A 13,371-nucleotide genomic window follows, 5' to 3' on the forward strand; every position below is an offset into this window, starting at 1 on the left:
TTTTTAAGTAAGGACTACCTGTGCCATATATCTATTTTTTCCCCCATGCGTAGGTGCACTCTTGTTAGATTTAAGGTGATGCCATGGAATAGGGCTGGTGCCAGGCAGGGCATTCCCAAAAAGAATGGGGGCATCTTGCCAGGTCGGCTTGCGAGGAAGCAACGCCTAATTACATCTTGGAGCTCCTGCCAGCCTCACCCCACTGGTGTTGAAATAGCCAGCCCGATGTTTTCAGCGGCACCGATTGGGCAACTCAAGTTTGGGTGGCGAAGGCTGTTTATCCCTGGCTAAAAAAAAAACCCAGTTCAGCCAGCCAAAGCCCCCCACCCCAAATCCCCTTTGCCAGCGTTGCTGGGAAGGGCCGACCCGGCTTCTCTGAGCGCTCTGCAAAGGGGCGAGGGGTCCCCGCTGCAAGGTCAGGTCACGGGGGTGCTCCGCTTAGGCAAAAACTCCTATCCGGATCCGTCCCGGGTTTGGGGGCTGCTGAAGGGCTGCAAAGCCAGCAGGGGTTCCAGTGGACGCCAACACGGGGAGCGCCCCCCTTTGCTGACCCCCCTCTCTGAAGAGATCCTGAGTAAGAGCCCCCCCCCCCCACAAAATGGTCAATGGTCAGTACCCATTGACTGTGTTCATATTTATGTTTATACTTACACCTGTTACCTTTTACATGTTTGACAAACTAAATAAAATAAACTCCAGAGCAGGAGCTGGCCCTTCGAGGGAGGTGGAAGAATAGGATCAAAGAAGGGATGGCATAAAGAAAGCTGGGAAGGAGGGAAGGAAGAGAGTTGACTAACGGCTTTTTTTCTTTCTTTCTTTCTCCATCACTTTCTCTCTCTTGTCCTGTCCCCCTTTCTCGCCCCCCCCTTTGCTCCTCCTCTCCCCGCCTTTCTCTGCCCCTGCCTCCTATTTCCACGCCCCTCCCCTTCCCTATCCTCCTCTTTGCTGGGATCCCCCCCTCGCGCCCCTTCCCCAAATCCCCCCCTCCCTCATTTCCTGTCTCCTCCCTGCCCCCCTTTTCCTCCCCTGCCCCCTTCCCTAAATTGCCCCTCCTCTCCCCTCCGCCTCCCCCCCTTCTTCCTTTTCCTGCGCCCCTTCCTCAAATTCCCTCCCTCCTTTCCTGGCTGCCCACTGCCCGCCCCCTTTCCTCCGGGATCCCTCCCCCTGGCCCCTTCCCCAAATTCCCTCCATCCTTTCCTGGTTCCTCACTGCCCGCCCCCTTTCCTCCGGGATCCCTCCCCCTGGGCCCTTCCCCAAATTCCCCCTCCTCCCTTGCTTACCTCCTCCCTCGGCGTCCTCGCCCCGCCTTCTCCCTGCGCCCCTTCCCCAAATTCCCCTCCATCCTTTCCTTTCCTGGCTCCTCCCTGCCCCCCTTTTCTCCCTCGGCCCCTTCCTCAAATTGCCCCTCCTTGCTTGCTTGCCTCCTCCTCCCCCCCCCGTCTCCCTTCCCCGGCGCCCCTTCCCCAAACTCCCTTCCCGCCCTCCGCTCCCTCCCCCCTCCTTTCCGTAGGCGGAGCTTCCCCGGCAGGAGGTGTGGCCGCGGCTCGCCCCGCCCCCGCCCGGCCGCGCGGCCCCCCCGCCATGGGTCGGAAGCGCTGCGTGGGGGGAGACGGCTCCAAGATGGCGGCGGGCTGCTGCGGGGTGAAGAAGCAGAAGCTCTCCAGCTCCCCTCCGTCGGGCTCGGCCGGCCCGGGCGGCGGCGGCGGAGGGCCGGCGGGGAGCTCCCGCTGCGGGGAGCCGGGGCTGCTGCCGCCGCCGGGGGGGCCGTCGTCCGGAGGCGTCCCGCGGTTCAACGGCCTGGGGGGTCTGGCGGGGGGCTCCCCCAGCTGCGCCCTCTCGCCGCCGCCGCGCCCGCCCGGCTGCGGAGGGGTCCCCGGCGCCGGCCTCTCGGGCCCCGCCGCGCTGCTGGGCTCCCCCGGCGCCGGGCCCGGCGGCTGCAGGAAGATGGTGGTGTCGGCCGAGATGTGCTGCTTCTGCTTCGACGTGCTCTACTGTCACCTCTACGGCTACCAGCCCCCGCGGAGCCCCCGCTTCACCAACGACCCCTAGTAAGTAGAAGACCCCCTCCCACGGCGCCCCCAGACTCAGCCGCCCCCCCCCGCGATCCAATGGACCCCAGTCTCTCCCCCCGGGGGGGAAAGAGGGAGAAGCCCCCCCTCTCGAAGCCAGACTGGCCCCCTCCTTGACCCCCTCCCTCCTGGGTGGGATGGGGGGGCTTCCACGTGTCTCCCCCTTTCCCCCCCTCCCTGTAGAAACCCCCTTGGCTCCGTGCCAGCCTGGGTTTCTGTGCCCCCCTCCCTGTTGCTCCTTTTTGGGGGGCAGACCCCTCCCAGGATTTGATGGGGCAGCTGGCTTTCCCCTTGTATCCAGTCCCCTCCAACTCTTTGTTGTTCTATATATATATATATTCTATAGGTCCTGTTTTTGGGGGGGGGGTCTTCAGGAAGCCCAGCCACCTCTAAGCCCACTCCCCTGGGGTCCTTTCTGTGCCAGGGGTATCACATTAGCGTGAGTGGATCCCCTATTATGCCTTGTCTTGCTTGCTGTGCTGTGATCATTTTCCTGGGTTTCCCCCCTCCCCACCCAAAAAAATCTCAATCTAGGGATTTCCTAGTGGTCTCCTTATCTACAGCCGGGCTTAGCTTTTCCAGGGGAATTCCCCCATGATTAATATCTGGCAAGCCATAGCTGGTAGGAGACCCAAACCCTTTCCGTTGTCTTCTCCACCTTTGCCTGGCTCTCTGTGCAGCTTGGCACCGGATGAATGGGGGCCCCGTTTCAGCTGTCATTCATACATTTTTCAGATTTCCTCTGGCTCTTTGGCACAGCCCCCCCGGGCAGCCCTTGGGTGTAGCTTTGGCTTGGGGTTGTGGGATCTCTCGGGGAGGGTCTCTCTTCCGTGCTTGATCCGCAGGGAGGGTGACGGGCTACGAGGTTGGAGGATACGGCGTTGATAGAGGTTCCTGCTGGCTTCACCAAATTTAGGGGACGTGGTTAATGGCTTGATTCTAGCTGTCCGTCTGGCAGGGTTTCTCCGAAACCTTCCCCGGATAGTTTCAAAACTTGTTTTTTTGCTGCATGGTCTCAGGGTTAGGAATTGAGACCTAAAACCAGCATAACGTGTGTGTGTGTGTGTGTGTGTGTGTCTGTCCCAGAGTAGTTGTGGTGGAAAGTTAAAAAAGGATATGAAAAAAGAAAGACGTCCCTCTTTCTAATCTCACGCTGCTCCCTCGCCCCCATATCTCTCACTGGGACTCCTCTACTACCTTGTTTCCCCGAAAATAGGACTTCCCTGGATAATAAGCCCAATGGGGCTTTTAAGCTCATGCGCTAAAATAAGCCCCCCTTGAAAATATTGCAACACAGCAACAGCCATGAGGTGACCACGCCCGCCCCCTCTTGCACCTCAAAAATAATAAGACCTCCCCGAAAATAAGACCAAGTGCTTATTTCGGGGGTCAAAAAGGAAATAAGACCCTGTCTTATTATGAGGGAAACATGGCGTCTTGGCAAATATTTATTAATACAGGTGGTCCCAGTGGTGGGATTCACTGACCTTCCCTACCAGTTTGCAAATATGACCATGCTCGCACTTTTGCTTCACTCGCACCGCGCCTGCCTTCTGCGCATGCGTGCAGTGCTCGCACATTACGTTGGGGTGGGTGGACCGAACTGGAGAGAATCAGCTGAATACCACCTCTGGGTAGTCCTCAACTTAACAACCGTTCATTTAGTGACCGTTCAAAGTTACAACAGCACTGGAAAAAGTGATTCATGGCTGTTTTTCCCTTACGACCGCTGCAGCATCCCCGCGATCACGAGCAAAATGGCAGGTGCTTGGTGACTGCTTCATATTTATGACAGTTGTCGTATCCCAGGGTCATGCGAAATCCTTTGGCGACTTTCTGAGAAGCAATGTCAACATGGAAGCCAGATTCACTTAACAACCGTGTTACTAACTGAAGAGCTGCTCTGATTCAATTAGCAATGGTGGCCAGAAAGGTGGCCAAATGAGGCAAAACTCGCTTAATCAATGTCTCACTTTGCAATATAAAATTTGGGCTCAGTTGTGGTCGTAAGTGGAGGACTCCCTGTATTAGATTTCCAGAGTAGTCCTCGACTTAACCATTCATTTAACAATGCCTCAAATTTACAATGGCCTTGGGAAAAAGTGATTTACGACCTGTCCTCGCATTTACGACCTGTGACCATGTGATCGTAATTTGTGAGTTTGACAGCTGAGCCACTAGTGGCAACATTCTGTGGTTGCAATATGCAACCTTCCCGACCAATTGCCAACAAGCAATGTGGTTTTCTTAATGGCTGCAGTAAAAATTGGCACAAAATCAAGTCCAGCCATGTGATGACTCACTTTATGGCCAGACTGACTCAGGATGGACCACAATTGTGATTGTAAAGCTGAGGAGTAGCTGTCCTGTGATTCATTAGTGCCTTACTAATGAATAATAAGAGACCTGGTGGCTCAGTGCCTAAGACGCTGAGCTTGTGGATCAGAAAAGTCAGCAGTTCAGCAGTTCAAATCCCTAGCGCCCCGTAACGGAGTGAACTCCCATTATGTGTCCCAACTTCTGCCAACCTAGCAGTTTGAAAGGACGTAAAAAATGCAAGTAGAAAAATAGGAACAACCTTTGGTGGGAAGGTAACAGTGTTCCGTGCGCCTTTGGGCATTGAGTCTTTCCGGCCACATGACCACGGAGACGTCTTCGGACAGCGCTGGCTCTTCGGCTTTGAAACGGAGATGAGCACCGCCCCTTAGAGTTGGGAAAGACTAGCACATACGGTATATGCGAGGGGAACCTTTACCTTTAAGGCAAGGGTATTACTCCTGTTTATAGTAGCTGCATGAATCTGTATTTTAAATTCTATGTTGTTCATTTTGTGCCGTTTCCAGGGCAGTATAATGCAAGAACAAGTCAACCCTAACAACATTTATTTCTTCTATCCTGCCCCAGAAGCACCAAAGGTGGTGTTTCCTGTATCTGCTCATGACTAAAAGTTAGCGACTCAAGTGAAAAGGGCTAGAAGTTAAATTTGAAAAGCTGAAAGGAGTTGGGGATAAAACATAAAACTGCCTTGTGTTCCTGTCTGTGGACTTTTCTTGACTACAACATAGACATGGTGTTGTGTTGTCTTTTTGGCCCCTGGCAATGTGCGATCACGTTAGTCTCCTAGAAATGGAGGTATTGCCAGTGGGAAGCGACATCTCACATTCCCATATATTCCTAACCCAGGAGTTGGCAACCTTAAACACTCAAAAGAGCCATTTGGACCCATTTCCCACAGGAAATAAAAAAACACCGGGGGCCACAAAAACCTTCCCGGGCCTGACTATTTCCTGAGCATCCACAAAACTAGTGCATGTATTTGAATTAAAGCTTCTGTTTTCTTCTGAAACTTTTCGTTTCTTGGATTAATCCAGGGTTGGCCCACTGGGGGGTCAAAAAGCTCGATAAATCGTGTGCTGGCGGGGGTCGCACATTGGCGGTTGTGACGCATAATTTGAGCGACAGTGAGCCACAGCAGAGGGATGAAAGAGCCACATGTGGCTCCAGAGCGGCGAGTTGCTGACCCGTGTCCTAACCTAAGGTGACCCTCATGCATTGCAGCAGTGAACGCAGTTCTTCCTTCAGACACCCAGCTACGGAACCCCTAAACATGAACGAACGCTGTGGAACAAGAACTACTCAAAGTACAGTCCTAATAGCCAGTGCATATTAAGAGGTGGTTTAACATCTACCTTTATATCTAGGTAATCTTCAGTGTCAAGAGCCATACATTATGCATTACAGTAGACTGGTCTATGGAGGTTAGGAGAACCTAAGAGTGCCTGGACTATCCATGACCAGGAGAGGCACAGCTTAATTCAAGAAAGGTTTTCTATGCCACAGAAGCTACCTTGGTCTTGAGTGAAAGACTGATCGTGACATCAAGACTTAAGCATCTCAAGAAAATTCAGTTTCACAGCTAGAGAGTAGATCCACCCATATGAAGATGGCGTGTGACAATCAACCATTTCTTGAAAACTAAATTATCAGAATAGTTGCTCTAAATTAAAAATGGGAGAATGCTTCCTTCTCATTCTTCCTAAATTTGTCGATAGCTTTTGTCAGCCAGAAGTCTTTTTCTTTTTTGATATTAATTTGCTTGTAGACGTTGTCTCGTAAAGAAGTCCCTCTTGGACTGTGTAGTAAAGCAAATTGATTGAACAGTTCTTTCTGGTTACAAAACCTGCACATAATAATGGTCTTTGAGCCAGTCAAGGCCGTCTAAAATGTTCAAAATTTGTAACTGAATTCCCTTGGGGGATGCTATAAATTGACCATTAAAAGAAAAGAGAAAAAGATCTGGTAAGGAATGGCGGAGACCCAAACATTGGTGTAAAGTTTCCCTGAAAATTGCTGATTTATCGGATTACAACATTTTTGCCTCTCTACCTTACCTTTGATTGGTTTGATTGGTTTAATATGGGTTTAAATATTCTTCTCTTGGCTTGTGGACAATTTGTTGTGTAACTATAAAATTGTGATATTTAAGCCCTGATTTTTTAAAAAGAGCTTGGCTTATTATTAATGCCATGAAAATAATCTCTCATTATACAATTTCCTTTTGCATAGTTATACACACTGACAATAATGAGCAAATAGGGGTATATGCTCCCGTGAATGTTTAAAGGTGCAGTTTCACAAAGCTAAAATGGTGTCTTACCAGTGTACCAGCGGTTTCTATATTTGCTGTGTTCCTTGGTTCTGACAGAAAGAGACTTGATTTTCTGTATGCTGGCACATAGATTCCAAGGGTGTGCAGTTTTTTTTTATTCAGTTCCAAAAGTTGTTTCAGAAACCTTGGAGGCATGAATGTATCATCAAGCTATGAGAAAAGACATAGCTGCTTTAAAGAGTTGGGCACAGGTCCAATGCTGGCTGTTTTGTATTTTCCAAAACACCTTTTGGAATGGAACACAAAGGCTCTAACGATTACGAGATTCTGCTTCCGTACATCACTTCTCATGAAGATATATGGTTTCTGCCAGCATTTAGGTTAGGAATACAATCCACATAATTTAAATATATGAATCAACCCCTGGATAAATTATAACAAGAGAAAATAAGGATGACAGGATTGCATCTTACTTAGCTTTTAAATTTGCACAAAAAAGATAAATGTACATTAGGCATAAGCATTCAATTGGGGGGAAGACATTTATTCTGAATTCCTCTAATGTGCTTGTGATCTTTGTACAGCCTACAAAATTTCAGCTGCCATATTGCAGCAATTCTTATGCAGCACCTTTTATCACTTCTCCCACATGGAAAAAAATTAGTCTAAAAATCTAATAAATAAATAAATGGGAACCCTATTTTAATATTCAGCAATTCCCCCCCCCCCCCCCGGTGCCTTAGTTGCCTTATCCTATTCCTAATCCAGTTTATTGACCTCATTGCTGATGCTCCCTCATGTGCCAGGCTGAGCACATTAGATTTGTTTCCTAACAGCGAGTGAACTCAAAATGGAAGGCAGAGCAGTTGGAACAAAAGGTGCTGGAGAAGATAAGGGAGATTCCATCATGGGTGGGGAAGGATCTCGAAGCTTGCTGGGGTACAAAACGTTTTTTTTAAAAAATATATTGAAGGCAAAAAAAAAAGAAAAACGAAAAAAGGAAGGATATTCGGTAGCTTTGAAAAACTGAGCATGAGGATGTGGAGATGGCACACACTCCTTTTTGGAGAATAGCAGCTGGTTGGGAGGTTCTCCAACTAAGGAATGAAGTTGTGGGCTCAAGTCTTGTGGTTGTGTCACTTAGAAGACACAGCTGTTAGATCCACCCTGAATTCTTCACATTTATCCTGTGCTTCTGTGAGTTAATTCTTTCATCAGAGACCTAATTTTTTAGGCTGCCTCTGTGGTCGAAACAGATGACCACTCGCCAGGGATTGACTAGGTCCGTGACGGCAAACCTGTGGCATGCGTGCCAGAGGTGGCACAAAGAGCCCTCTCTGTGGGCATGTGCACTGCCACCAGCTGATCTTTGAGTTTCCAGCGTGCACATGCACTCCACCCAACGTGTTCCTGAGTACCAGAAACCCAAAGACCAGCTGGCCAGTGTGCATGCACGCACTGGCCAGCTGGTCTTCAGGTTTCCAACACACACAAAGACCAGCATGTGCACACTGGAAACTCAAAGACTAGCAGGCCAGTGTGCATGTGTATGCCTGCCAGCTGGTCTTTGGGTTTCCGGGGCATGCACGCACGAGCGTTCCAGTTGGGCACTCAGTGCCGAAAAGATTCGCCATCACTGGACTAGGTTTTTTAGAAGAGTGGATGGGGCCCATCAGTGCTGGTCAGTTGCATGGCTACAAGCTTTGTACGGCCGGCCACTTTCGCCAAATCTTCCCTTAGGGATTCCTCCTGTCTAAGCACATTTCAGCCTAGGCTGCAATTCCATAGGCGCCCTGGCCAGAGTTGGAAGGAAAAAACGAACACAACCACCGCTGAGGTTGCTAAGCGAAACGTTTCTTAAGTGAACTTTGTCCCATTTGACGACCTTTCTTCCCACCGTTGTTAAGTGAATGGCTGCAGTTTTTTTTAACATGGCTGCTAAGTGAATCTGGCTTCTGCTTGTCAGAAGGGGATCGCGCAACCCCAGGACACTGTGACCGTCATAAATATGACTCGGTTACCCAGCATCTGGATTTTGATCACGCGGCCGCAAGGATGCTGCAATGGTCGTAAGCGTGAAAAATGGTCGTCAGTCCAGTGCCATTGCAATTTTAAATGGTCACTTAAGGGAACTGTTGTAAGTCGAGGACCATCTGCACTAAGAGAAAACGGTTTGGTCTAATGGTTAAGGCGCCAGGCTAGAAAGCAAGAGTCCATGAGTTCAAGTCCCATGAGAGCTGAGTGGATGAGCTTGGGCCAATCACCCTCTCTCGGCCCTGCTCACCTCACAGGGTTGTTGTGGTGGTGGAGAAAACAGAAAGAAGGAATATTACCGTATTTTTTGGAGTATAAGACGCAGCAAGATTTTGAAGAGGAAAAATTTTTTAAAAAGTTTTTGCTCTCTGCAAACCTCCCAAAAATGGCCTGTTTTTTTTCGTGACAACGGGGTCGTGTTTTTTTTTAAAGGGCATGGATAGCCTTTAGGAAGCTTATAGAGTGCTGCTGGGGGAGGGGAAAACGGGCCGTTTTTTGCTCATTTCTGCCCTCCCCAGCCCGCAGGAGCACTCTGGAAGCCTCCTAAAGGCTATGCACGGCCATTTTTGCGAAGGGGGCAAGGTTTCAGGAGACAAAAAAATGCTGTATTTGACGTATAAGACGCACCCAGATTTTCAGCCTCTTTTTTGAGGGAAAAGTGCGCATCTTATGCTCTGAAAAATACGGTAGATATGTTCGCCATTTTGAGTTGTTTATAAACATAATAAAAGTGTGATATAAATAAACAAAAGAAATAATAGCCTATTATAAGCTGAAAGGTATGGTTTGGAGTAACCAGGAAATGCCTGTTGAAATTCCCAATAGTGAATATAATTTTGGAGGGTAGGAGGCAGTGGTGGGTTTCAAAAATTTTTGGAACCTACTCTGTGGGTGTGGCCTGCTTTGTGGGAGTGGCTTGCCAGCCATGTGACCGGGTGGGAGTGGCTTGCCAGCCATGTGACCGGGTGGGAATGGCTTGCTGGCCTTGTGACTGGGTGGGAGTGGGATGTTAGAAGATCCCAAATGAAGTTAGAAAGGCTGGGTCCCAAACCTAGCTGGCTTAACTGGGATAGGGGGAATAGGGGGTAGAGGTTCACCAAGGACCCTCCTCTCCTTTCCCCCCCAAAAGCAGAGGGCATCAGTATTTAGAGGGAGGTCTTTCTCCCAACTTCCCCCCTTTGGGTGTCACTCTTTCTCTCTCTCCCCCCCCCCCCCCGTTTCTCTCCCCCCTTTCCTTCCTCCTCCTTTTCCTCTGCACTGTTCCCACCAGTTTTTCACTCTGAGCAATTGGGGGACGTCAGAGGGAGAGAGAGACGGATTGAAGGGTGCAAAGAGAAACCCATTTTGAGAAGCCTCCCTTCCCAAAAGATTGTTGAGAGGAGGAACGGGAGGATTCCCCACCTCACTCAGCGCTGTTTTCAATGGGAGGCTTTTCCCCCTCGCAGTTCTATCCCTTCCCAAAAGATCTTTGAGAGGAGGAACGGAAGGATTCCCCACCTCACTCAGCGCTGTTTTCTTTTTTTTTTTCAAGAAGTTTTATTGGTTTTTTTAAAAACATTTATGCGGAAAAGGGTAAGTGGAATAGTTACAAATTTTGGCAGTTGCAAGTATGGCAGACGCCCCCTCCCTCCAGACTCCTAGGTTACATCAAAATATCAAACCTTATTACATAGTCATAAAAAAAATCAGCATATTAATTCTAGAAAAAATACTTTTCAATCAGTTTATATAATTATAATATATAGTCTAGTTGTAAATTCATTAATACTTTCGGTCTGTTTATAACATTGTGGTTTTCTTATTTATTTTTGTGATCTGAGCTTTCTTGGTGTTGCCCCTTCACCCCCCGCTGGCAGAGCTCCGGCCCCTCCCGTGTCCTGTATAACCGTTGTAGTGTCATCTGTTTTTTCTAGGTTCGCTTTGTTTTTTTCCATAAAGGCCTGTGCCTCTATGGGTGTGTTGATTCTGATTCTTGTCTCCTCCCAGAATATCAGCATACCTTCAGGCATCAACCATCTAAACCACACCCCCTTCTGGTATAATTTATTCGCCAATTGCGAATAGCTTTTCCTTTTTTCCCTAATTTTTTTGGGAATCTGCTTTAGAATGGTTATCTCCCTATCGTGGTATGTCAGTGTTTGCCCCCTTTGTACACCCAGAATTTCATCTCTTGTGGTTTTCCTAAGAAATTTAATATGAACCTCCCTGGGTACATTATGTGTTCTGGCATATGCTGAATTCACTCTATAAGCTAGATCTATCTCCCATTCCATCTGCTGTTTATCTTTGTGTATGTATTCAGCTAAAATGTTAGTCATAATGTCCCTTATATTTTCCCCATCTGCTTCTATTACATTTTGAAATCTAAGATAAAAGGACATTCTTTCAAACTCTGCTTTCATTTGTTGGATGTCAAGTTCTTTGTTCCCCTTCTGTAAGGCCTCTACCCCCCCCCCCTCGCCTCCGCCACCCCACCCTCCACAAGGTCCAGTCTCTGTGAGTTCTTAAAGATTTGGGCTTGATTCTGTTTAATTTCATCTTTCATTTCCCTTAACTATTTCTTAATTTCCTCCTGGCCTTGTAAAATTTGTTGAAGCATTTGTTGGAAGTCTATCTCTGTAGTCTTGGGTTGCATCAGTTCTGATATCTTTGACTGTGTAGCTGGACTAGACGTTGCAGACGTTGGAGCAGAAGTAGCAAAGCCAGGCTTTCCAGGAGGTGGTCTTTTTGGAGACATGGTTTATGAAGCAAGGAGGTCAGTCAAAGTAGAGACTGGGCAGCTGGAGAGGTAGAGCAGGCAGGCGAATTCAGAAGGCAGAGGATCCAAACAGATGGGGATTTCTTTAGTCACTCTAGCAGTAGATGAAAGTTTTTTTCTCCAAAGAGTTCAGAAAGTAGCAATCCACAAGAAATTCCTCTGGGTGACTCGGAGACAAAGACCGGAAGCCTGAATTTTAAAGGTGGAGTCAGGTTTCACAGTTCATGAAGACAACGGAAGTGTGCCATCTTGCCCTGCCAGCTTTGGGCTCAGAGGCATAGTAAAATTTTTAAAAGTTCAAAAAGTTCTCAGTTCATCCATTAGTTCTGGAGCTAGGTCGAATGAAAATCACTTTTATAGGGGTGAGGCATCATTAGTTGGCTCTCCCCCCTCCTCCTCTCTGGGGATGGAAGGAAAGTCTTTTCAAGCCGCTTGTCCAAGGGAGGGGGGGAAATCCCCCTCCCTCTAGCCGCACCTCTAGCAGGGATCCGAAAGTTTAACTTTTTAAAAGTGCTGAAAAGTTCATCAATTCAAAAGCGAAGGAATGCAGAAAGGAAGCCTCTCACCATACTGCCGCTGCTTCGTTCGGAAGTATGTTCTCCGATCGGCATGGGGCGAGACGCGTGCGCACGCACGTCCTCCAAAACTGCTCCCCGATGCCTAGAACGAAGCGGAGGAGCCCCCGCCAGCCGACGCCGACGCCAGGACCCTCCGCGAGCCGCTCCTTCGGCAAGACGCCCCTCCAAGGCGTCTTGTGCCCCCCCAGAAGCGGGGGAAGCCCACCGGGAGAGCTGGAGCAGGCAGCGATCTGCCTGTCGCCGTAGCCGCCGGAACCGGAAGTCACTCAGCGCTGTTTTCAATGGGAGGCTTTTCCCCCTCGCAGTTCTATCCCTTCCCAAAAGATCTTTGAGAGGAGGAACGGAAGGATTCCCCACCTCACTCAGCGCTGTTTTCAATGGGAGGCTTTTCCCCCTCGCAGTTCTATCCCTTCCCAAAAGATCTTTGAGAGGAGGAACGGGAGGATTCCCCACCTCACTCAGCGCTGTTTTCAATGGGAGGCTTTTCCCCCTCGCAGTTCTATCCCTTCCCAAAAGATCTTTGAGAGGAGGAACGGAAGGATTCCCCACCTCACTCAGCGCTGTTTTCAATGGGAGGCTTTTCCCCCTCGCAGTTCTATCCCTTCCCAAAAGATCTTTGAGAGGAGGAACGGGAGGATTCCCCACCTCACTCAGCGCTGTTTTCAATGGGAGGCTTTTCCCCCTCGCAGTTCTATCCCTTCCCAAAAGATCTTTGAGAGGAGGAACGGGAGGATTCCCCACCTCACTCAGCGCTGTTTTCAATGGGAGGCTTTTCCCCCTCGCAGTTCTATCCCTTCCCAAAAGATCTTTGAGAGGAGGAACGGAAGGATTCCCCACCTCACTCAGCGCTGTTTTCAATGGGAGGCTTTTCCCCCTCGCAGTTCTATCCCTTCCCAAAAGATCTTTGAGAGGAGGAACGCGTCGAGATTCGGCCATCAGTGGGGGGGGCAGGCCCCCCCCTTGCATTCCTCGTCCCCCCCTTGCGTTCCTCGTCTTCCTGGATGGCCCCCGGAATCATCGGGCAGGGTGGTGGCGGAGAGTCAGCCCAGATGCAAAAAACGCCAAGGGGGCGGGGCAGGAAATCACTTCCGGGTTCATTCTCCAATCGGATCGCGCGATCCGGTGCGATCTGGTAGGAACCCACCACTGGTAGGAGGGATGGAGGTAACTTTCTGTTCTTTGTCCTTTGCTGATATATATGACACCAGATGCAAAATAGTGTAAAGAAATGATTAATCTGTTTGTGGCCAAAATACCACTCCACTTCTATGTGTCCCTTCTTCGGCACACTTAATCTTTCACACCATTAAAATAATCCCCTTA

At 49.3% G+C, this 13,371-nt stretch overlaps 1 protein-coding gene across 1 annotated transcript in view; it reads left to right on the top strand.

Moving 5' to 3' along the window:
- The window catches only part of AMMECR1 (AMMECR nuclear protein 1), a 136,673-nt gene that overhangs the window by 28,873 nt on the left and 94,429 nt on the right, over nucleotides 1–13,371 (top strand). Inside the window, exon 2 of the mRNA XM_081964015.1 lies at nucleotides 1,511–2,048. Coding sequence (XP_081820141.1) covers nucleotides 1,511–2,048 — 538 coding nt within the window. The remainder of the gene's footprint in view (nucleotides 1–1,510; nucleotides 2,049–13,371) is intronic.

The sequence above is a fragment of the Natrix helvetica genome (assembly GCF_964273705.1).
Source record: "Natrix helvetica genome assembly, chromosome: 11".
In the NCBI taxonomy this organism is placed as follows: domain Eukaryota; kingdom Metazoa; phylum Chordata; class Lepidosauria; order Squamata; family Natricidae; genus Natrix; species Natrix helvetica.